The 26,703-nt window shown below is 38.8% G+C and overlaps 1 protein-coding gene across 1 annotated transcript; it reads left to right on the top strand.

The window, feature by feature from the left end:
* Positions 1-16,603: 16,603 nt before the first annotated feature.
* On the top strand, positions 16,604-21,694 carry LOC144974053 (uncharacterized). Its single transcript, XM_078916940.1, has 3 exons — positions 16,604-17,029; positions 19,697-19,879; positions 21,361-21,694. Exons 1-3 carry the CDS (start codon positions 16,711-16,713, stop codon positions 21,648-21,650), a joined length of 792 nt encoding a protein of 263 aa, XP_078773066.1. The 5' UTR covers positions 16,604-16,710; the 3' UTR covers positions 21,651-21,694.
* Positions 21,695-26,703: the final 5,009 nt, after the last annotated feature.

The raw sequence follows: 26,703 nt of genomic DNA, 5'->3' as shown, positions 1-26,703 counted from the left end.
AAATCAATAACAAAGACCTGAGTGACGTCAACTTCATTCTATCTATAGTTTGATTAATAAAGTTTAGTGAGAATTACTCATAAAAAATTACTCATGGATGAAAAAAAAAAAAAAAAAAAAACAATACCAAAGCCCTGACGGACGTCAACTTGGTTCTATTTATACTGCAGCGATGGAGAAAATACTCATCCCAATAGACTAGAGATATGGCCCTCAGCAATTTCTCTAAATATAAAACTTTTCGACCTGCTAGAACAACTCAAAAAGACGAGTAGGTACCTTCATTTTCGAAACGGGACTCCAGATATAAAGACATACGAGAAGAAGAAAAGAAGAAGAAGAAAAGAAGAAAGAAGAAGAAGAAGAAGAAGAAGAAGAAAGAAAGAAGAAGAAGAAGAAGAAGAAGAAGAAGAAGAAGAAGAAGAGAGAGAGAGGAGGAAGAGAAGAAGAAGAAGAGAAGAGAAGAAGAGAGAGAAGAAGAAGAAGAAGAAGAAGAAGAAGAAGAAGAAGAAGAAGAAGAAGAAGAAGAAGAAGAAGAAGAAGAAGAAGAAGAAGAAGAAGAAGAAGAAGAAATGGCTCTTTTATTCGCATTTTCTCAACGTACTTAGATGTAAAATGAGTACCTGACCGTTAACAGCATTGTCTCTGTCGAGATAAGATTGCAATATCGCCTAACAGGCGTCATGTCTTGTCCTTCATGTTAAGTGTTGTTGTTGACTGGGGGCCCCTTGTAAAGCGCTTTAAAGCACGTGTGGTGGATATTGCGCGATATAAATGCTCTAGTTTTTTTTTTTTTTATAATTTTGTCAGTGTGACAATCCATTGATGCTATGCGTTTAGGTAACATACTCACATCATTATCCTGCCAAATTTAACATACAAACACACAAAACTGTGTATGTATTCTATAACGTTTATAGTCTGATTGATATAAATTGGTGAGAAATAATCACTAATAGATTGTCTAAAACATAATAACAAAAAGTTGATCGACGTCATCTTCGACAGATGCAGAAAATAGTGAAGAAAAGTCGTGACTTTCACTTTTCCGGTTCCAAAATCTCTGGAAGTGTGTATGTAACTAGTCATTTTGAGGACTATTAATGAATATGTTACATATTGAATCATAAGGTGACATAACTGTTTTAGTAGCTGGATGTATCGGCAGATTCTAGGGATTACAGGACATAAAAGAGCGATGATGGATGATCTTTATTGACAAACAAAAAAATGATGTCATCACCTTGAAACCAGAAGCTCATTTACACAAGGTATGTATTCTGTCCTCTGGAATAGTGGTTTTACACGTCCAATGCGAGTGGAACCAGTTTTCTGACATCACCGGCATAATGTTACCCGCACTCTCAAAGCAGTAATATCTTGGGATGATTAAGATGTTAAAACTGAATTGGTGGTCAAAAACATATGTGATTTAAGTTTGTTTTTATGTTCCGTTCTATCTCTGTCTAAGTCTCTGTCTGTATATCTGTCTCTGTGTGTCTGTATGGTTGTCTCTCTGTCTCTATGTCTGTCGCTCTTCTCTGTCTACATGTCTGTCTGTAAGTCCTTCGCTCTATCTCTGTTTGTCTGTCTGTCTGTCTGTCTGTCTCTCTATCCCTGTCTGTATGTCAGTCTCTCTTTCTATCTCTCTCTCTCTCTTTCTCTCTGTGCATCTCTCTCTGCCTCTCTCTCTCTCTCTTATTCTCTCTCCGAGCATGATTCACATTCTTCTCTCACTATCTCTCGCGCTCTCTCATTCTCTCTCTCTCTCTCTCTCTCTCTCTCTCTCTCTCTCTCTCTCTCTTTCTCTTATCTATTTCTCCTCCTCATCCGTTTTGTCCAATGGTCAACTAAAACCTATTAGAAAATTAACTACCTCTCCATCCATAACCTCCCTCACATCTCCTGCCTTCTCCTCCCAGAATCCTCCATCACCACCCACTAACTCACCACTCCAAATCAAACAACAAACAGAAAAAAAAAGAAGCCTGAGGCCCTATCTCAATATCTCTCAAACTCCCCCCCCCCCACCCCAACCCCTTTAACCACTCTCACTCACAACTCTTCCCCACCCCCAGCATCTATTTCCCCTCCCCTCCCCTCCCCCCATTCATTCCACCCAAAACCCCTGGAATGTAGTTAGTATATAATTTTTTAACAGTGCCCCAAACATCAAAGACACCGCCTCTAGATTCCAATACAACGCATCATTTGCCGGGCCCTTTGATCTCAACTCTTCAATTAATTCCCAACACCGCTTCCGTTTTTCGCGCAGCAGCTTCATGATACTCCGGGGTAATATGACGACGACGACGACAGCGATCTAGAAAGGTCTAGAATGGACCACAGAGATGAAGGAAGGAAGGAGGAATTCACCATATCTGTCATTTTTATTCTTCCATTTCGTTTTCTTATTCGGATAGAATTCGAAACATTGAAAAGATTTCAACTACACTGGGTATCACTACAAGGACATCATCACCATCATCATCATCATCATCATCATCATCATCATCATCATCATCATCATCATCATCATCATCATCATCGTCGTCGTTGTCGTCATCCTAATTATCACCATCACCATCATCATGATCATGATCACCATCATCATCGTCGTCGTCGTCATCATCACCATCACCATGATCATGATCATCATCATCATTATTATTATTATTATTATTATTATTATTATTATTATTATTACTACTACTATTGATACTATTATCACCATCATCATCGTCATCATCATCATCATCATTATTATTATTATTACTAATTATTATTATTATTATTATTATTATTATTATTATTATTATTATTATTATTATTATTATTATTATTATTATTATTATTATTATTATTATTATTATTATTATTATCATTATTATTATTATTATTATTATTATTATTATTATTATTATTATTATTATTATTATTATTATTATTACTATTGATACTATTATCACCATCATCATCATTATTATTATTATTACTAATGATTATTATTATTACTATTATTATATTATTATTATTATTATTATTATTATTATTATTATTATTATTATTATTATTATTATTATTATTATTATTATTATTATTATCATCATCATCTCGTTTTTTACTTGAGCAATAACTTTGCCCCCCCCCCCCCCCCCCCCCTCTCCGCCATCCTCAACTCACTTTGCGGCGCTGCACTACGGAAAACGTATAGATCATCCCGGTCTTTTCTCCAAAGAGAGAGAGCTCTTAAAGGCACGTGGGGGAGAAATAAAAGTAATAATAACTGGCAATAGTGTGATCCAATCTATAACCACCTAGGACTTCATCTATAGATGTCGCTGATAACCACACTTCTCACTTCTCAGGGTACCACCACCACCACCACCTCTAAAACCCATCCTTTCAAGAAAGTTGCTAAGAGTGGAAATATCTCACAATTTGAAATATGAAGTGACCACATTACACACATTACATTCAAAGCCAATATAACTAGTTCATTCATATATATATATATATATATATATATATATATATATATATATATATATATATATATATTATATGGAGTTAGTTTGGCTATGTGGACTAGTGGTAAGACACTCGTCTTCGGATAGAAACCCCATGGGTTCGAATCCCGAGCGGTGCATAATTAAGTCCTTGGAAAAGGATCCTTTCTCACATTCTGTCACTGTCCTCGGGTGTAAAATGAGTACCTGGCTGTTAACAGCTTTGCCTCTGTCCGAAAAAAAATTATTATCGCCTAACAGGCGTCTTCGTCCTTCATGTCAAGTGTTGCTGTTGGTCAGGGATCCCTTGTAAAGCGCTTTGAGCACGTTTAGTAATATTGCGCTTTATAAAATCTCAAGCTTTTTAAAAATTCAATGTTACAAAAGACTTCTCTGATCAACACTCCAGTAAGCCAGCCGTCTCTGATCAACACTCCAGAAAGCCAGCCGTTGTCTGGGACTTGTACCATCAGAACAACATCAAAGTTCTCGAAATGAGAGGCGTATTGCGACAAGGCCTTGATTGCGAACGACTTCTCTCTGGAGTGGTGGATGGTGTCGGTTGTAGAGCGTCTCTCTCGTGGCCAAGCGGTGGTGCCGTAACAGTCGGGTTGTGGGTTCGAATCCTCATCGCCACAAAGTTTTTATTCTCTATTGTCTTCTGGCATTTTTCTACTCACTTTACTTCTTGTTATTTCTCTAAAATCCCAAACGCTTCATGTCTGACTAAGCGGGTTGAGCTAGAAACACTTCGCACACGCAGAAAGAGAGACGGAATCACAATCATACAAGATACAAGATTATTGACAATCAAATTGCAGGCACCATCCCAAAATCAACCAGACCAAAGACCAGAAGAACCAGGGGGCATAATCATAAGATGTCCATCCTACATGCAAGAACAAAGACACATAAAATCATTCAGTCTTTCTCTCTGGAATAAGACTATGTAACAACCTACAACTCGATGCTGTAGAATTACACAGGATGCCTTCAAGTGTTAAGAGAATTATTTCCTTTTGTGTGACAGCAGCTTCTTATGGTTCACACTATTATGTTATGACGATCGACCCAATCAGCAAAGTCCGGTCCGCATTCGTGCACCGTCGCGAACCCGCCTGGTAGCATCGTCACAACACACCTTTCGACTAGATGCTCTGCCGTTTCGGGTTCTTGCCCACAGCGTGGACATAAAGGACAGGAAGTTAGACCCCACTGATGTAACGCACCGGCCGTTAGGCAGCTCCTCGACCGAAGCCGATTCGCAGCTACCCAGTGTCTCCTCTTACTGGTATCAAAGCCTGGCAACTTCTCACCAAGCTTAGAGGAGTGTAGGTCCCCGCCCCCACGAGGGATTGAATTCGTCCAAACCGACTTCCATCTCGTATGTGCAGCTCTGTCCGTAGTCAGGGATTCTGCGTACAAGGGTTGCCGGGACTTATTTCGGCTCGAAACGGGGGCACCGTTCATTATGCGCATGAGAGGGGTATCCCCATTCCCTCTCTCTTTGATCTTACTCAGCCAGTTTCCCGTAATGGTCTCCCTCCGGACATCGGGGGCTGGATCGCTGCCATTACCGGGCCCCATTCTCTAGGGGTTGTTGCTAGCGTTCCCGACACTATGTGCATCGACTTGCGAAGTTTTTACATCCACCTTCTCAACGTTTCTGCTTCTACCCCACACTGGAGCGCAATACTCCGCGGTGGAATAGCATAGTGCCAGGGCGGATGTTCTCAGGAGCGCTTGGCTAGCGCCCCAAGTCGATCCCGCCAGCTTCCTCAGAAGACTATTCCGCTTCTCTATCTTCCGGGCAACCCCTTCGAGATGAACCCGATAGGTAAGGCTGCGATCCAGCGTCACCCCTAAATATTTTGGACGCGGCTCATATGGGAGTGGCTGGTCCCCGACTAGGACATTCAGTTTACGGGTGTGCCAGCCACTGCATAAGTGAAATGCAGTGGCCACGGTTTTGTGTGACGAATTAGTAACGTCAGTGAAAATGAAGGAATCGTTTGTTCTGGGTTTTTTCCTTCTCTCACCGCCCATCCCCCCCCCCCCCTTTTTCCCCCTTGTATTCGTGTGGATGTCAAGTATAGAGAGATCTTCCAACATAATCAGAATAAGAAGATTCCTGTACACACGTTATAGACTTTAAACATATATTTCCAATTACCACACTTGCATGGTTTCAATGCCGCTTGGAACAGTAATGGAACCCCAAAGGAGTGTAAAACTAAACAAAACAAAATCTAAAAAAAAACAAAAAAACAACAATAACAACAAAACTCCAACAAAAACCAACAAAACAACACAAAACTACAACCCCCCCCCCCCCCCAAACCCAACTAAAAAACCCCCCAAAAACAAACGAAAAACAAACAAAACAAAGCAAAACAACAACAAAAAAAAAAAAAAAACAACAAAAAAAAAAAAACACCCCCCTCCCCCGCAAAAAAATCCAATAAAAAAAAAACCCCAAACAAAATCACACAAAAAAACGACACAAAAACAAAAATAAAGACATAAAACAAATGTTTGGAAATCATCAAACAAACAAGCAACCAAACCAACAGAAAACAAAAAGCCCCAACCAAAACACTCCAAGCAGCAAGTAACATCAAAAGAGGCACTGACCTCTGGTGCAATAAAACGAAACGGCGGGGCCAGTGGGTACGAAACTTATGACCATATATGGGTGGATGGACATCAAAGGACATGGATTGGGAGGGAGGGGGGGGGGCGCAGGGATGAGTACCGAGTACCCTGGTGACCACGTGACCACGATGCCGTCATTCGGGCATCAGATAGTCGGGAAATCTTGATACACGGATAAAGACATAAAACTCTACGAAGCTATACTATAAGTAAAGATGCTGCTGCTGCTGCTGCTGCTGCTGATGATGATGATGATGATGATGATGATGATGATGATGATGATGATGATGATGCTCCTTCTGCTAATGATGATTATGATGCTGCTGCTGCTGCTGCTGATGATGATGATGATGATCATGATGATGATGATGATGATGGTGATGATTTTAATGTGTCACCCTCCTAAAAGTAATATATACTTTTAAAAAAATTGTAGGCTTGGGGGTTAACATTGTTCCGTACAGCCTATGTTAAAATTTTGCAAAAGAGCACAGAATTACTGGCAAAAATAAAAATTATAATTTTTTTTTTATCATATTGATTTGTGAGTAACATGGAAACCATATTTAAAATGGAGGCTAAATTCTATCACCCGTTCACTCAGATGAGTACTCAAGATATCTGCTAGGGCGAAATGATGTCCTTAATTTGACCTTGGCCTTTGGAATCGCCATCTGGCTACCCTATTGCCAGATGCATTTGCGCGCACCTACATAGTTTATTACCCCGGACCGATTTTATCGTTGATATCTCAAACGATTCGTCTCGATCTATGTTGATTTCCACAAATTAGTAGTATTATAATTAATATAGAAGAGTGCCTGTTCGTAGCAGCTTTTATTTCTCCAGCTGAAAACCGTGCCTCAGGCGGCTTTGGTGACTTGTACAAAAGGACACATAATCGGCAATACGCTGAAACGGTCGTGACGTCACTTCCCCTGTAATGACGCATAGTAACTTAGTAACTGGTTCTAAACTATCGGACGCCCTTATGACGTACTTTTCCGAGACGAGTATAAACGCGTATCCAGAGGAGAAAAACGTTATAAATCTGATCATGTTTTGAATTTTATACATTCTGATCACATGACAAGTGAAAAAGTTCTCGCCAGCATGAAGAATAAAAAGCTGCGATTTTCTTTGTTTAGAACCAAGCTGCTCGTTGCTGGGCGGACGTGACATCAGACTATTGAATCCTATTGAAGAGTGTGAAATTATCATTTGATTCCATGTGACCTGCTGGAGGACCTATGCATAGATCTGCCGTACTCTGGAACCCCCCCCCCCCCCCCTCCCCCCCCAAAAAAAAAAACAACAAAAAACACACACACAAAAAAAAAAAACAACAAACAAACAAAAAAACAAAAACGAAACAAACCAACAAAATAACATGAGCTTCTATATTAGCGCAATAACCATAACCATTAAACGTGCTCAAATCGCTTTACAAGGGGTCCCAGGCCAACAGCAACACTTAACATGTAGGACGAGACGTGGTGCATGTTAGGCGAAATTATATTTTTTCCCCAACAGACAACGCTGACCAGGTACTCATTTTACACCTGAGTACGGTGAGAGAATGTGAGCAAAGAGCCTTTTCCCCGCTCAGATTGGGACTCGAACTCAGGACCTTCCGTACCGACTGCGTTATACCACAATACCACATAACCAGTCATGCATTTCTGGGCTTCACCATTTCAAAGTCTGGGCTATTATGTTTAATGTATCTTACCCAAGGGCAAAACGCCGGACCAGGGTTTTGCAATAATTGGAGAAGAGTTGCAAAGCTGTAAAGTCTTTACGTCGTACCCAGAATGTACCGAATTCGACTTTTTGTCGCACTGTGTGGCCTTAAACAAGTCACATCGCTTTAGTTCACTTTGCGGTGCTGCACTGCGGCTGACGCCTGCATTATTCCAATCTTTACTGAAGGCAAATTTGACAAGGATGAGAGAGGGAATTTTAGTTCCCTTTTATTGACTGATTTATTGTCATCTATCCTGTCTTTGACAACGCAATAACCAGATGTCACCTGACCTGATGTCCAATGAAAACATTTGATGTCCACTGTCTCACCTTGAAGAAGCCGGGTTGACTACCATGCATCATTCTGCCTATTGCTTTTACCGGAACTAAGACACTAAGAAACAAATAAAAACCTTTAAAAATAAAAACAAAACATTAAAAACTCCAGACAAGAACAATCCCCCCCCCCCCCCCCCCCCCAACCAAAAAAAAAAAAAAAAAAAAAATCCCCTCCCCCAAAATACCTGAAAAAGATGCTAACGGCAATTCGGGTTTTGTATTCACACCCTTATAATTCCCCTTTCCCTTTTAACCGGACTTGCCCCAGCTTTACAGGTGATTGGGTGGGTGAGCAAGTACACACGTGCATGCCTGGGTGAGCAGCGCGGCCACCACCACCCTCCCAGCATCCTTTGATGTCGGCGAGTTAGTGCCTCCTTCATTGTCCTTTTACGATGGCTTCACATGATCCCAATCTATTTATTATGAACCGAATTATAACGCTGGGGGTGGAAACAACCCTGTGGAACTCACAGCCATTGCTGGAAAAAATACAGAATTATCGCGGAATTTTGGACGAGGAAAAGTTTTTACTTCAACAATTATGAGGGTTTCAAATAAAAATGTATTAAAATAAAAAACAAAAACAAAAAAACATAACAAAGACAAATGAAGTAACAAAAAAAACAAAACAAAACAAAACAAAACAAAAACAAAAGAAAAAACAAACATACACACAAATCAAAACAAAAAACAAAAACAAAACAAAAACACCAAAAAACTAACACTTCAACACGATTACCATTTAAAAATAAACCCAAAAAGGTAAAAACAAACAAACAAACAAACAACAAAACATACAATAACAAATAGCAAATATATTTTTTTTAAAACGAAAAAAGAGCGAAAAAAAAATTACCCCCCCCCCCCCCCCCCCCCCCGAACCAAACCAAAACATACCTACAAATGAATAAAGAGTGGGTGAGCGACACAGGTGCATAAAAGAGATCAAAACAAACAAACGACACCAAAGAACAAGGTAATCCTTCCTCGTCATAACCCAAGTGTACTTGTATGTAAACATGTACATGCCGGTCAGAACGCCTTCCAAGAAGTCGGAGTTTATCCCGGTTTCTGAAGCTATAGATAGTATGCAGATGACGTCACTCAGGCCTTTGTTATTGTTTTTGCCATCCACGTTTGTGAGTTGTTCTCACTAAACTGTATTAACCAGACTATAAAAGTTCATGGTTACACAGAGTTTGTGTGTTGGTCCGTTATACTTCCGGATGGCAATGTTGTGAACTCCTTGGCCAAGCGCATTCTATCTATAAACGAGCATTGTTACCTTTTGTATTGGTGCTTTGCGTTCAGCCAAAAAAAGAAAAAACCCTAAAAAAAACAAACCAAAAAATATAATAAAAAGCAAAACAAACAACCCCCTCCCCCCCCCCCCCCCAAAAAAAAAAAAAAAAAAAAAAAAAAAAAAAAAAAAAAAAAAAAAAAAAACAACTCAAAAATAAACAAACAACAAAATAACAACAAAGGAAAGAAAGAAAAAAAAGACAAAAGAAAAAAACACAACAAACCAAAAAAAACCCCAAAACATAACAGACCAACACACAAAACTATGTGTGACCTTGAAAGTATATTATAGTCTGGTTGAAAGAACTTAGTGAGAACTACTCGTGAAAATGGCTAGCTAAAAACAATAACAAAGAGCTGAGTGACGTCCATTTCGTTCCCTCTATAGAACGCCAATCATTGTGCTGAAGCTCAAAGACTCCGCTTCTCCAACAAATGTTCATTGACTTTGCTTTCTCTAACTTTTGTCTTCTCATGACATTACAAAAAGAAGAATAAGAAGAAAAAAAAAAGAGGAATAATGCTCAAAAGTTGACCTCAAATAATGTGACCTACCGAGTCAAGCTGGTAACATGTCGAAATGAACCACATGGCAACTCAGCCGGTCAGATGGCCACGTGCTTGTCCCAAACATTGGCTAAATAAATGAACACGCAGAGAATCGTGTTTAGAATATATTATATTATATATTAATGTATATATAATATATATATAATGTCCCCCCTCCCCTCCATAACCATTTTTATATTCAAGTCGGCTTTTCTTTTGTTTATTCAAACCGGTTAGTTTTAAGGGGGGGGGGGGGGCGGGGCATAGCCATCCTTAACTTATAGCCTGACACAAGAACCGTAGCTGTCGTAAATTTATAGCCTGACACTAGAACCGTAGCCATCGTAAACTTATAGCCTGCCACTGACCAAAAAATTGCGTCAAAAGACAAGTCTTTGGCCACAAAAGAAGACAAGTTGTGAGTTGTATTCAATAGTTCAACCAATGGAATCACTTGTTCCCTTGAGCACTACTAACAACTCACCAGGCGCTACACAAACCTAAAAAATGACATCAAAGTATCAGTCCTTGTGGGTTGTAGCGTAGCCATCGTAAACTTAAAGCCTGACACTAGAACCCTCTAAAAGTTATAGGTTTGTGCAGCACCTAGTGAGTTGTCGTTAATTGAGCTCAAGGAAACAAGTGATTCAATTGGTTGATTTGTTGAATATAACTCACGATTTGCTTTCTTTTGTGGCCAAAGACTTGTCTTTTGACTTAACTTTTTTGGTCAGTGTCAGACTTTTAGTTTACGATGTCTGGGTTCACGCTACAAGTTTACGATGGCTGCGGTTAGGCTATATGTTAACGATGGTTGCGGTCAGAGTGTTAGTAGTCTTTGGCCATATGAGGTTCTATTTGGACACTTATTAAGTCGAATATGGCGTGGAATAAACTCCGGCCATCTGACAGTTCTAATGACAACAAGTGAATATAAAGTCAAAATGAAAGGAGATACGCGATTTTACAGTCCCAAAGAATCTATTATAATTCTTTCTTCTTAATACAAAACAGCATTTTGGCACACAATTAATCAATCTGGCCACAAATTCAATATTGTAATGTAAATTAGTTATGTAAATTAGTTAGCTCGCGAATAAACATAAATACGAAGTCCGACCCGGAACTGGATTAGCTCCCTTCTCCCGCCACTTGACACTGGACTGACACTTCTGCCCTAACCGTCGTGCAAGACAGACGACCATTGTAAACTACAATAGTAGTAGTAGTAGTAGTAGTAGTAGTAGTAGTAGTAGTAGTAGTAGTAGTAGTAGTAGTAGTAGTAGTAGTAGTAGTAGTAGTAGTAGTAGTAGTAGTAGTAGTAGTAGTAATAGTAGTAGTAGTAGTAGTAGTAGTAGTAGTAGTAGTAGTAGTAGTAGTAGTAGTAGTAGTAGTAGTAGTGGTAGTAGTAATAATAGTAGTAGTAGTAGTCGTTGTTGTGGTAGTCATAGAAGAAGAAGAAGAAAAAGTGAGTCAATTCTGATTTAGTTTTGCGGGACAGTGTTAGAAAATTAAAAAAAAAAAGAAATGGTAAAAGTCTTGATGCGAGACTGGGCCAGAGTTTGGGTAAAAATCCACCACCTGCTCATAACGTGAGCATTTATACAGCGCAATATCCACTAAACGTGCTCAAAGGACTTTGCAAGGGGTCCCTAGCCACCAACAACACTCACCTAACATGGAGGACGAGCAGAAACTACTCTATAGTGTGTTGAACCCATGACCTCAAGAAGTCGGGAGACAGACTCAGGAAAGATACTACGTTTGAAACCACTTTTATTTTTTAGAGTGGCGGATGGCGTCGACTGCATAGCGTGTCTCTCACGGCCAGGTGGAGTTGTCGTATCAGTAAGGTCGTGGGTTCAAGCCCAAAATTGTTATTCTCTATTGCCTTCTGGCACTTTTCTACTCACTTCATTTCCTGTTATGAAATACTATAGAGTTAATGAGGACGGGACATAACACCTGCTAGTGTTGGGCGATATTACAATTTTTTCGACATAAAACGCTTTACACCCGAGCAAGATAAGAGTATGCGAGTAAAGAGCTTTTTCGAAGTCTCATCATCTATACACTGCTTGGAACGGGACTCGAATCCAGGAGCAATCGGTGCGAAGGCGGGTGCCATACCACAAGACCATAATATTGCTGCACACAGGGGCGTGGCTATATTGGTTGCTTCATGTTTTTGTTTTTTTAAATGGATTACAGCATTCATTTATTTTTAATAAGACATGGTATATACCGCCTCTTACTTACTTGAGTACGCCTTTTCTTTATTTACTTTCTTTTGTATTTACAAATATAACATGTTTTAAGTCATTTTCTTCTGATTCTGGCACCACTTTATACTGTAAGCATGCCACGCCACTGGCTGCACACATAAGATATGGACACTGAGCCATGCTGCAGGTTGGATCCTTTTATGAAAAATATAAATTGTATTTACTACGTATACAAAAAAAAAACAAAAAAAAACCAAACAAATGGACACTAGAGCAAACAAAACTGAGAAACAATAGCAAAAATAGAACAAAAAACAAAAAAACAAACAAAAAAAAGCAAAACAACAAGCACACACACACACACACACACACACACACACACACACACACACAAACAACCAAAACTAAAACAAAGATAACCAAAAACCGAAACAAAAATTTTTCTTATTTTTTCAGTTTTTCTTTTTTAGCTTTAATTATCGTATTTAAAAAATCCTTTTCAAAGCCGATGAAACTTGTCAAGGGAACAAACTCTTGATATATTATTTAAACTGAATAATATTCTAGGTTATCTCTCTTATTATTCGATTCTTAGAGACGCTACTCTTCCGCTAATCTCATTCCCTACAAAAAAGATAGTTACCTATTTTATTTAGAGAATGTATGACTAGGCGGATGAGCGCTATGGTGGCTTGTCTTGTTGAAAAAGTCAGACAACGTCAAGCGTGATCAATAGCAGGATGGGTAACCGTGATCGTGGATATTTTTGGTACCGAGGATGTATCCTTGGTTAAGGCATTTTACACATATTACCCCACTCGACTCAGTATGAATGAGTAACTAGCTACACGCAGTGACAGATATTGAAAGAATGTCAGCACAAAAAACATGTCTAACAGGCGATTGGTTCTGTATGAAATGGATAAATGGTTCCATATGGCCTGCTTGGGAAATACATTGTGAAGAGTAGAATGGTGAATGGAGTGCGATATTCATATTGGATGTTCACATTTCTTTAGAATGTTTTAAAAAGAATTGGACAGCAAGCACTCATGCATGAAAAAATTATGTGGTTTAGTGCCAGAAAACCCCCAGATAGTAATGCGTTAAAAAATCATCACTCTTACTCTAGTGATCTAAACTTAGACCTTCTGATTACCGGTAAAACACGCTACCATTACATGGTGAATACTGAGCTGTTTTAAGTTGTAGCCTGTAAAAAGCAATGTGTACAAAAATATGAACATAACAGCTTAAAAATAAGAATGAAATAAAGAACACGGAACGTTTCGGGCTCAAAACCCTTCTTCAGCCAATGATAAAAACAATAAAAAAAAGTTAATGCATCACTTAAGAAGGAAGGCGGAGAGGGGGAAAGCACGATGAAGGATTAGACCGATCAGACAGAGAGAGAGAGAGAGAGAGAGAGAGAGAGAGAGAGGAGGAGAGAGAGAGAGAGAGAGAGAGAGAGAGAGAGGAGAGAGAGAGAGAGAGAGAGAGAGAGAGAGAGAGAGAGAGAGAGCTTCTGACATAATGAGACGTAAACCATAACACACACACACACACACACACACACACAGACACACACTCACTCTCTCTCTCTCATTATAATTATATAGAAGAAGCGGTGAATCTATAATTTGCTTGATGAGTGTTTTCATTCATCACAGGAATACGCACAACAAAATAATTTTCCCTTCGTCGTCATCACTTGGATGTGTTCAGTTTTCTATAAATTCACCTTCAATTATCTGAAGTTCAAAGACAGATGTGATTATGTATAAATAATCTATCATTGAATTCAAACATTTAACCCTTTATACATATTATTATAATGACTATGAGCAAAGTTTACAAATACGGAATGAGATTAGCGGAAGAGTAGCGTCCCTTGATTGGACGTCACCCATAGTCTGTGACTTCACCGGCGGAAAAGTTATTAGAGAGAGAACGTCATGCTGGTTGTGCGCATGCGTCTCTCGTCCTCGCCGAAGTCACAGACTATGGGTGACGTCCAATCAAGGGACGCTACTCTTTCGCTAATCTCATTCCCTATAGAAATATGTTGTTTTTTTTTCACTTGGAGACCACACTTGATTCTAATAATAAAAATTAAAAAATAATAAAATTCCCTTTATTCGTCCCATGGGGGTCCCGATAGCTCAGTTGGTAGAGCACTCAATTACCCCACACGCAAAGGGACCGAGATCGATCCCGGGTGCACTCGAGATTTTGTTTTTAGCAGTGATTGGATAGCTGGGTCTATTAGATCTGGCGGAAAGTACTTTGCGATAGACTAGCGACCTACCCAAAGGGTAGCAAGCAATTGCTATTGTCCATTTCACGCTATAGAAACCGGGATAAATTCTGGCTCGGTGGACCTAAAGGCTCTGAAGGACTATTTATTCATCCCACAGGGGAACTTTGTTTCTAGGGTCTATTCCAAGGAAAGACTGGAATAACCGATGCGTCAACCGCAGTGCAGCGCCGCAAATTGGGCTAGGTCGAGGTGACTTGCTCAAGGCCACAGAGTCGCGGCGGGTATTCGAACTAACTGGGTACCTTTCAGGTATGAAGCAAAGTCCATACCGCTGAGCCACTCTGCCTCTGATCCGCATTCGTCAAATGCGATTGTTCAATGTGGTACTTTGAGAAAGAGAGGAGATTTGAGGCACTCACTCATTCACGCATTCCCATGACCAGCTAGCTGATCGCCGGGGAGTGTGTGTGTGTGTGTGTGTGTGTGTGTGTGTGTGGAGGGGGGGGGGGCATGAGGAATCCAGACTTCACAACCTCACGCCACTCATCACAGATTTGAGGCAGTGGCTTTCATAACCAGTAAGTCGCATCTATCATTCAGAGAGAAAACTGCAATTTGTTATGTTTGTTTTAACTCACTCAACCCTAGAGATTTTTGCTACTTTCCATTATTGGTAAACATGTATTAAAAATGAGCATTTACATAGTTGTAGTCAACTACCACTAACATGCAAAATCTAAATACATTAGCTTTGATACTATGTCTTAAAGTTTCTCAGAAAAATATGTAATAAATAGGCACGGGGTAAAAATAACTCGGGTAAACTATGGATATTATAGTCTGTGTTAGGGTTGAGTGAACTAAAAAAAATATATTACCTAAGTGACTTAAAGAGGAAAAATACTTGTTTTCTTTGCCTCATAGAACAATACTCTGAGTGTTTGGAAAACTTATTTTCTCTGGTGATTCTATGGAATCCAATAGGTTGCTTGAGAGCGACGTTTACATATTATGCAGGTCTGATACCCGAACCCACTTATGGGCCTAGTTTAATAGTTGTTGAATTGTAATGGACAATATTTAGTTTGCGTCATTAAACAAAAATCCCATTACAACAATGAGCCCAACAAGGAATTGGGTTATCAGACCTACAAATAAGTGCACGTCGCTTGATAATTTTAAATCGTTTTCTATCTAGAGATGACCTAGCAGGTTATTGAAGTAATTCTCCTCATTCTTCCATAAACAAAAAATAAACAAACAAACAAACAAGACAAACAACAAACAAAAAATAAAGGAAAACATACCAAAAAAAAAAAAAAAAAAAAAAAACCAACAAAAATCCCTCAGTACAAATGTGTACTGACTACTTTACAACCAAAGTTGACAAGAATGTGTAATGTGTAGGCTCTATCACACATTATTTAAACAGATATCAAACACAAGTTGGACACATAGCATTGTTGTTGTCTCTATTGACCGCTGCTTTTTGGACACATAATAAATCGTGCACGCAAGAGCCCTGCAAATATAAGTAGCCTATAGGGAATGAGATTAGCGGAAGAGTAGCGTCCCTTGATTGGACGTCACCCATAGTCTGTGACGTCACCGGCGGAAAAGTTATTAGAGAGAGAACGTCATGTTGGTTGTGCGCATGCGTCTCTCGTCCTCGCCTAATAACTTTTCCGCCGGTGACGTCACAGACTATGGGTGACGTCCAATCAAGGGACGCTTCTCTTCCGCTAATCTCATTCCCTATATAAGAAAGGAAAAACGTAATTTATCGCGCTCTAACTCAACTAACTTTCGCACCACAACTGTGTACCTTCACGATCTTCAGTTTTACACGTCAAAAGATGCTCGTTGAACATCTCTTTGCGCTGTATAAATCTATTATTTCAACTTTAGTCTTTCCTCTCTTTTCCGGAAGAAGGAACGAAATTGACGTCACTCAGTACTTTGTTATTGTTTTTTTTTTAGACAGCCATTTTATAAGGTCTCACTATATTACATCTATCAAACTATAAACGTTAAAGGTTACACATAATTTTGAGTCCTGATACGTTACATCCGGCTGGCAATTGGTGTGAGTATTTTAGCTAAGCGCATAGCATCAATAAATATGAAAGTGCATCAAATATTTCGATGTAAACCTTTTGTCACACTCGTAATGGTAATGCTACTTCTGACGCCATGTGGATATTGCTCGTTCTTGAGTAGGACTTTCGACCATGTCCTAGCCACTGGTCAATTGGGTGTTTACCTCACTCGCAATTACTACAGGTCTCGGATAGAGTGCACGGTCTACTGTCTGAGGCACAGAGTGTTCAAACCCCCGTGTGTAGCCTTCACCTGTGACGTCGTCAACGAGACGTGTAACTTTTACACCAATACCAAGTCATTGTTACCGGCCTCAGGAGTTCAAATGTTTATGTTCAGAGGTAAGTTTATATATATAATCTCGGAGATCAAATGTTTATTTTCAGAGGTAAGTATATATATATATATATATATATATATATATATATATATATATATATATATATATATATATATATATATATTTATATATATATATATATATTTATGAGTGTTGGTGGGTACTCGATGGTACGAAAGTGGTCGATAATGATGGTTAGAGCTAATATAGAATACACATTGTCACTCACATTTTTTGTGGCCGAGACGATTCGTTTCTGTGTCTCTTTACACGTCTTCAGTCGGCGTAATCCTTAATAATTATTAAGGATTACGCCGACTGAAGACGTGTAAAGAGACACCGAAACGAATCGTCTCGGCCACAAAAAATGTGAGTGACAATTTGTATTCTATATATATATATATGTATATATTTTATATATATATATATATATATATATATATATATATATATGTATGTATATATATTATATATATATATATATATATATATATATATATATATATATATATATATATATATATATATATATATATATATATGAAAGAGCATTTGGCCCATGGAGTCGGGAGTTCATCTCTGTTTCCATAGCGTGAAATGGACAATAGCAATTGCTTGATACCCTTTCGATAGGAAGCTAGTCTTTCGCAAAGATCTCCACCAGATCTAACAGACCCAGCTACCCAATCACTGCTGAGTGGATAGTGGGGGTGGGCTGGGGGGGGGGAGAGGTCAGAACCCCCCCCCCACACACACACACACACAAACCTGGACTGCACCCGGGATCGATCTCGGTCCCTTTGCTTGTGAAGCGATTGCTTTACCAACTATCGGGACCCCCGCGTGGGCCATAAAATGGAAAATGATCATAAATATAAAAATTTGAATTTGTACATTTTAAAAGAAACAATAAAACAACTAAAGTGATCTCGAGTTTCCTATTTTCAACATCAACATGTGCGTCTATCTGGTCTTGTGGTCTGACGTTCACCTTCGCTCATTGCATCAGTGGGGACATGCCACCTGCCCAACATGTACCCGTTGTGGTAACGAATCCGTCTATGTGGTCTTGTGGTCTGACGTTCACCTTCGCTCATTGCATCAGTGGGGACATGCCACCTGTCCAACATGTACCCGTTGTGGTAACGAATCCGTCCATGTGGTCTTTTGGTCTGACGTTCACCTTCGCTCATTGCATCAGTGGGGACATGCCACCTGTCCAACATGTACCCGTTGTGGTAACGAATCCGTCCATGTGGTCTTTTGGTCTGACGTTCACCTTCGCTCATTGCATCAGTGGGGACATGCCACCTGTCCAACATGTACCCGTTGTGGTAACGAATCCAAAACCGCAGAGCATCTAGTTGAACGGTGCGTTGTGACGAAGCTTCCGGCTGGGTTTGCGACGGTGCACGAGTGCGGTAAAGAATTTGCTAATTGGGTCGATCGTCATATCATAGTAGTGTAAGCACCATTAGAAGCTGCTGCAGCATTCGGGGTTCTGGGTTCGGGTCCCGCTCTGAGCGGCTCATAGAGTCCTTGTCCTTGGAAAAAGCTCTTTACTCACATTCTCTCACCGTACTCGAGTGTAAAATGAGTACCTTGCCGTTAGCAGGTTTGTGTTTGACAAAATGGTAACATCGGCTATTACGCGTCGTCCTGCATGTTAAGTGTTGCTGTTGGCGAGGGATCCCTTGTAAAGCGTTTTGATTGAGCACGTTTAGTGCATTTTGCGCTATATAAAAGCTCAAGTTTAAAAAAAATATTAATACCACTCCAACATAATACCGTGTTGAGACGACGGGTAACAATGTTTGTAGTTTTATCAATGAAATATTCGAACTGATGAGATCAAGATCTGAACAATGCGCTTGAAACAGAGCAAGACAAAACAAAAAAGAAACATACGTACAAGTACAAGAAAAACACAAATCCATCCCACGACTGGGGATAGAAACTCATTCCTTTTGACTACCATGAGGTCTGAGGTTCCATTCCCAGTCGAGGAGGACGGATTTTTTGGTATCGTTTTTTTTTTCTTGTAATTTTCTTTCTTGATTTGTCTGGCACTATTTCATACACACTAATTTTTCTGATCTTTAGCTCATCCCAATGCCTGCTCCTTAATTAGTCAATTTTCAGATCGTCCAGTGCCTGCTCCTTAATTTGTCATTTTTCACATTGTTCATCCCAGCGCTGCTCCTTAATTTGTCATTTTTCAGGTCGTTATCTTATCCTACTGCCTGCTCCTTAATTTGTCACTTTTCACATCGTTATCTCATCCTAGTGCCTGCTCCTTAATTTGTCATTTTTCAGATCGTTATCTCATCCTACTGCCTGCTCCTTAATTTGTCGTTTTTCACATCGTTATCTCATCCTAGTGCCTGCTCCTTAATTTGTCATTTTTCACATTTTATCTCCTACCAGTGCCTGCTCCTTAATTTGTCATTTTCCACATTTTATCTCCTACCAGTGCCTGCTCCTTAATTTGTCATTTTTCAGATCGTTATCTCATCCTAGTGCCTGCTCCTTAATTGGTCATTTTCCACATCGTTATCCTTTCCCAATGCCTGCTCCTTAATATTTCACCTTGAGTTGATCAGATACTTTAAAAGTGTACGAAATTACAAAGTGCGTAACAACACAACAATTAATTGTGTCTATCCAGTAACAGGCACGTTCCAGGCGATCGCCATTGGGGATCGATCATTCTCCATCCTCGTCTCAGCCGTGGAGAAGAACTTCACCGAGGCACGCATACACTGTAACGATATGGGTGGCTACCTTCTTCAGTTTGACGACGCCACAGAGATCACGGCTGTAGGACAAGCTGTTTTCGGACACAGTAAAGGTGAATTTGCAATCGTCATCATTATCGTCTTCGTCGTCATCGTCATCCTCACCCTCATTTTACTCCTCATCATCATCATCATCATCATTGTCATCATCGTCGTCGTCATCTGCTTCCTCCTCCTCCTTCTCATCATCATCATCATCATCATCATCATGATCATCGGCATATTACTAGTATTATTATTATTATTATTATTATTATTATTATTATTATTATTATTATTATTATTATTATTATTATTATTATTATTATTATTATTATTATTATTATTACTATTATTATTATTATTATTATTATTATTATCCTCATCATCATTATTATCATTCTTATTCGTCTTATTATTATTAACATCATTATTTGAGCAATGGATTTAGCCCCAAGAGCTGTTTGTTGGTAGAGCAGTCAATTCAAATACAAAGGGGCCGAGATCGATTCCGGGTGAGGTCAAGATTTATTCCCCGACCCCCCAACCCCCACCCACACTTGTCTACCCAGCAGTGTTTGGGTAGCTGAGACTCTTAGATATGGCGGAAAGTACTTTTGCGATAGACTATATTGTCCGATACAAAAGATAACAAGCAGTTGCTATTAATATTGTCCGTTTCACACTATTGAAACCGAGATAAACTCCGGCTCCACCGCTCTGAAGTCTGAAGGAGTACGACTAAGAAACGTAGCCCCTATTTCTCAAACTGCAGTATTTTCTAGTGCAGAAAAGTGAGTGGAGCAGGCACTTATGTTGGTAACAACAAGAGATAAAGTGAATAGAAAAGTGCCAGAAGACAATAGAGAATAAAAAAATTTTCGCGGCGGTGATGGGGTTTGAAGCTGGTACGACAACTACCCCTGGCCGGTGAGAGCGTGACTCTACCGTATGAGCTATCCACGTGTGTAGTATTTTCTAGTGATAGCCTCTAAGGTAGAAAAGGTCCCATAGAATCAACCTTATTTATTATCTATCATGTAATACGGCTACAAACATATCCCGAATGTAAATGTTGCTGCTTGAAATAAATGAAATAAATATTGATGTGAAATTGAGTGTAGGCTTCAATTTGATAAACGAAAACAGATAATCTGGGCGTTTCGGGTTTCCCCTTTATCAACAACACACGATAATGAGACACTACATACGAAAGAGATTTATATGTGAGAATCTCATACGTTTGTAGTGTTTCATCCATCGTGATTCGTTTGATAAATGGGAAACCCGAAACTTCCACATTATCCATTTTCGTTACACACGAATGAGATATGTGAGAATTTCATCCGTCTGTAGTGTTTCACCCATCGTGTTTTGTTGATAAAGGGGAAACCCGAAACGTCCACATTATCCGTTTTCGTTTATTAAAATATTGAAGCTTACACTCAATTTCACATTGTTATGAATTTCACTTAGAGTAACTAATGACAACTTTCTGACCCCCACCCCATTCCCCCTTCCCCCCTCCCCACCGCCAAACCCTCCATTACTCCAGGGAATTTCTGGGTTGGTGCAAACGACCTTGAGACAGAAGGCACGTGGGTGTTGGACAGAGACAAAACCCCCGTCGACAACGACGTGTGGAAGATACCAGTCATTCAAATAAGTACGGCTCCTGCTAAGAAAACGATCTCGGACGTTACCGTTAAGAAATTCGAGTCTAAGTCCAGTTCTATCAGTACCAGTTCCAACAACAATTGTGCCATGTTTTACAACCTCAAGATGGCGGTGGCCATTAGAGATTGTTCAGAGGAAGCCCCGTTTCTCTGTGAGAGAGACGTGTAAATAATAGTATTATACAATTCTTACACTCTTGATTTTTGGAATTCCGGATGTGTTCACAACTGCTGCACGAGCTTGCGACTGCGCGTTGGGAACAAAGTTCGAATTCCAAAACGCAAGAGTGTCAGAACTCTTTTATTCTACCCTTCAATCGATTCCGATTTCGCTATCTCTGAGTAAAATACATAGACGATCTATTCAAAAACAGTCAAATGATATTTCTTATTTCAAAAATATAATTTTAGTGAAAATTAACGTTTGATAATCTGACGTCACAAATTATAATTGTAAACTTAATATCATTACGCGTTATTATTTAGGGAGAGGGGTGGAATTATAATAATAATAATAATAATAATAATAATAATAATAATAATAATAATAATAATGATAATAATAATAATAATGATAATGATAATATAATAATAATAATAATAATAATAATAATAATAATAATAATAATAATAATAATAATAATAATAATAATAATAATAATAATAATAATAATAATAATAATAATAAAAACTCGCTGAACGCCAACCCAGGGAAAACACAAGTGTGTGCATTTCACCTCAACAACCACCAAGCCCACAAAAAACTTAACATCAAGTGGAATGGCCAGACATTAGAGTACAACTACCACCCAGTGTACCTCGGAGTGACGCTTGATCGAACTCTGTCCTTCAGAGAACACGTGAGAAAGACCAAGGCAAAAGTGTCCACGCGTAATGCCCTCCTTGGAAAGCTGGCAAACATGAACTGGGGAACTGACCCTAAAACTCTAAGGACCACAGCATTGGCCCTCAGCTACTCAACTGCGGAGTACTGCTCAGCTGTATGGGCCCGATCATGCCATGCCTCCAAGCTAGACCCCGAGCTCAACAACGCCTGCCGGATCATAACGGGCCAGCTGAGAGCAACACCATTACCACTGGTCTACCGTGCAGCAGGAATAGCCCCACCACACATCCGGAGGGAAACCCATGCCCAAATACAAAAATACAAACAGGAAATGGACCAGAGACACCCCCTTCATGACCACAATTGCCCCAAAAGCAGGCTCAAATCAAGAAAAGCTTCCTCACAGTAGAGAGCCTTCACCCAGACCACTCAGCATTCTTCCGCCTGGACAAATGGGTAGAATGGGACAAGACAGCAAACGATGCCCTCCAGCCCCCAACAGAAAAGCTCCCAGCAGGCACAGACCTCAAGAGAAAAGAATGGGTGGCGTTGAACAGAGCTAGAGCAAAGGTGGGAAACACCGCCACCAACCTCTTTAAATGGAAAATCTCACCGGGCACTGAATGCCCATGCGGTCACCCCAGACAGACCATGGACCACATCCTGTCCGAATGCTCGCTGGGACCTCACTGCACCAATGCTGACCTGAGGGAATGCAACCAGACTGCCCGGGACTGGCTGACTCACTGGCGCGACAAGATATGATGATGATAATAATAATAATAATAACAATAATAATAATAATAATAATAATACTAATAATAATAATAATAATAATAATAATAATAATAATAATAATAATGATAATAATAATAATAATAATAATAATAATAATAATAATAATAATAATAATAATAATAATAATAATAATAATAATAATAATGATAATAATAATAATAATAATAATAATACTAATAATAATAATAATAATAATGATAATAATGATAATAATAATAATAATAATAATAATAATAATAATAATAATAATAATAATAATAATAATAATAATAATAATATATAACTTTATGGTCGAGAGAAATGGAACTTTATTTTGGTTCACATTGATGCCAATGTAACATAATATAATTATAAAATAGTCGAGCCAACACGTACACACCCCATACTCACGTAGGCTTCATACACGTGCACACACATTAACACACATAAACACACAATTGGATCTTGAATATAACTCAACAATCAAGTAAAAACAAACATTATTTCATAGCAGAGAGGAAAACGTGAATGGATGATGTTGCTGCTGCTGCTGCTGATGATGATGATGATGATGATGATGATGATGATGATGATGTTGCTGCTGCTGCTGCTGCTGCTGATGATGATGATGATGATGATGTTGCTGCTGCTGCTGCTGATGATGATGATGATGATGATGATAATAACAATTTTTAACTGGCAAATTGCATAATCCAAAAATAAAATTCGACAATATCACTCCAATATTGGAAAATACACACCGGCGTCCTGTCTGCTAGAGAATAGATTACAAAATTGCTTTATTAGTCTTCAAATGCTTTAACAATTTAGCCCCTCTTTATCTATCTGAACTAATAAACCATTAGCCTCGAACCAGAAGGCTTCGGTCATCAGGTGACACAACTGTACCAAAAAGTAAGTTAAAATCTTTCGGTGATCGCTCTTTTCGATATTAAGATCCATAAACTCTGTAAAACCCGACTACTTTATCCCATTGAAGACTCTGTAAAACCCTACTACTTTATCCCATTGAAGACTCTGTAATACCCTACTACTTTATCCCATTGAAGACTCTGTAATCCCTACTACTTTATCCCATTGAAGACTCTGTAATACCCACTACTTTATCCCATTGAAGACTCTGTAATACCCTACTACTTTATCCCATTGAAGACTCTGTAATACCCTACTACTTTATCCCATTGAAGACTCTGTAATACCCTACTACTTTATCCCATTGAAGACTCTGTAATACCCTACTACTTTATCCCATTGAAGACTCTGTAATACCCTACTACTTTATCCCATTGAAGACTCTGTAATACCCTACTACTTTATCCCATTGAAGACTCTGTAATACCCTACTACTTTATCCCATTGAAGACTCTGTAATACCCTACTACTTTATCCCATTGAAGACTCTGTAATACCTATACTTTCATGAGATCTGTAAACCCTACTACTTTATCCCATTGAAGACTCTGTAATACCCTACTACTTTATCCCATTGAAGACTCTGTAATACCCTACTACTTTATCCCATTGAAGACTCTGTAAAACCCTACTACTTTATCCCATTGAAGACTCTGTAAAACCCGACTACTTTATCCCATTGAAGACTCTGTAATACCCTACTACTTTATCCCATTGAAGACTCTGTAATACCCTACTACTTTATCCCATTGAAGACTCTGTAAAACCCTACTACTTTATCCCATTGAAGACTCTGTAATACCCTACTACTTTATCCCATTGAAGACTCTGTAATACCCTACTACTTTATCCCATTGAAGACACCGACAATATTATGTCAAACTTTAAATATCTGCTGTAAAATCCCACTTTTTAACAACTGATTTGACCCCATGCTGACTGTAATGTTTGTGTACTGTTCTTTTAGTAATATTATGTGGTCTGTTTTGATTCCATGTTTAATTTTGACTCTACCTATGTTCAAAATGTAATTTAATATCTGTAAAGAGATGTTTGGTTCATGGAAAGCGCTCATCAAGTGTCATTTATCATTATTATTATTATTATTATCATCATCATCATCATCATCATCATCATCATCATCAGCATCATCATCAGCATCATCATTGATGATAATGATGATGATGATGATAATAACAATAACAAGAACAACAAGAACAAGAACAACAGCAACAACAATAATAATAATAATAATAATAATAATAATAATAATAATAATAATAATAATAATAATAATAATAATAATAATGATAATGAGGATAATGATGATGATGATGATGATGATGATGATGATGGTGATGATGATGATGATGATGATGATGATGATGATGATGATGATGATGATGATGATGATGATGATGATGATGATGGTGATGACGTTGACGCTGAACCCACAACATTGCCATCCGGAAATATAACGACCAACACCCAAAACCATGTGTAACCTTGAAAATTGAAAGTTTAGCGAGAATTACTCATAAACATGGATGGCAAAAACAATAACAAAGACCTGAGTTATGTCAACTTCGTTCTATCTATACCCTATAAGATTATAACACTCATTTTCTTATTTGCAGTTATCAAAATACCAGTCAGATGAAAAGGAATATAATAGTAAAGTAATCGGGAAAAATAAATTATGGCGATATATTCGTGTTAAAATTCCATTTTGTATTCTTAGATTTTCATAGACGCGATCTCTACCGACGTGTACATATTATATGCAGGTCTGACATCTGAACAAACTTATCTTAACTTGACTTATGCCTCTTGGCTTCTGGCGAAGCATAGCGCCTCAACGTCAATGTCGTCAATCAGGTCTGTGTTATTGTTTTTTGCCATCCATGTTGATGAGTAGTTCTCACTTAACTGTATTAACCAGACTATAAACGTTTAAGGTTACACATAGTTTTATGTGTTGGTCCGTTATATTTCCGAATGGAAGGAACAAAATTGACGTCACTCAGGTCTATGTTTTTAGACATCCATGTTTATGAGTCGTACCGTAGCCATCGTAAAGTTATAGTCTGACACTGACCAAAAAATGACGTCAAAATGCCAGTCTTTTGCCACAAAAGAAAACAAATCATGAGTTGGCTCAATAGACGCTACACAAACCTAGAAAATGACGTCAAACTGCCAGTCCTAGAGAGTTCTTGTGTCAGGCTATATGTTAACGATGGCTACGGGGTCGTACTTCCTAAATGCTACCAGTCAATCAGACTATACGTTCAAAGTTACACATAGTTTTGTGTGTTGGTACTTATATCCGGCTGGCGGATGTTGTGAGCATTTTGGCTAAACTCAACGAATCAAAATCATCAGATTTGTAAATAAGTACACGTGCACCGGGGGTCTCAGTTGCTAGAGCACTCGCTTCACACGCACAGGGACCGAGATCGATCCTGGGTGCACTCGAGATTTTTATATGACCCCACTGCCTACCCAGCAATGAATGGGTAGCTGAGTCTGTTAGATTTGGTGGAAAGTACTTTGCGATAGACTAGCGCCCTTTCCAAAGGATAGCAAGCAATTGCTATTGTCCGTTTCACGCTATAGAAACCGGGATAAACTCCGGGCTCCATGTGCCGAATAGCTCCGAAGG

This window comes from Berghia stephanieae, chromosome 5, assembly GCF_034508935.2.
Source record: "Berghia stephanieae isolate SIO BIC M18660-M18661 chromosome 5, UCSD_Bste_1.3, whole genome shotgun sequence".
NCBI classification, from domain to species: domain Eukaryota; kingdom Metazoa; phylum Mollusca; class Gastropoda; order Nudibranchia; family Aeolidiidae; genus Berghia; species Berghia stephanieae.
Note: the sequence above shows the minus strand (reverse complement) of the source record. Positions and strands in the feature narration are given on the sequence as shown.

What these genes read in the sequence shown, in the direction of transcription:
- LOC144974053 (XM_078916940.1), top strand. Translation starts at nt 16,711, where the DNA reads ATGAAAGTGCATCAAATATTTCGATGTAAACCTTTTGTCACACTCGTA. An exon ending in TCAAATGTTTATGTTCAGAG is followed by an intron (nt 17,030 to 19,696) that starts GTAAGTTTATAT and finishes GTGTCTATCCAG; the next exon opens with TAACAGGCACGTTCCAGGCG. An exon ending in TGTTTTCGGACACAGTAAAG is followed by an intron (nt 19,880 to 21,360) that starts GTGAATTTGCAA and finishes CCATTACTCCAG; the next exon opens with GGAATTTCTGGGTTGGTGCA.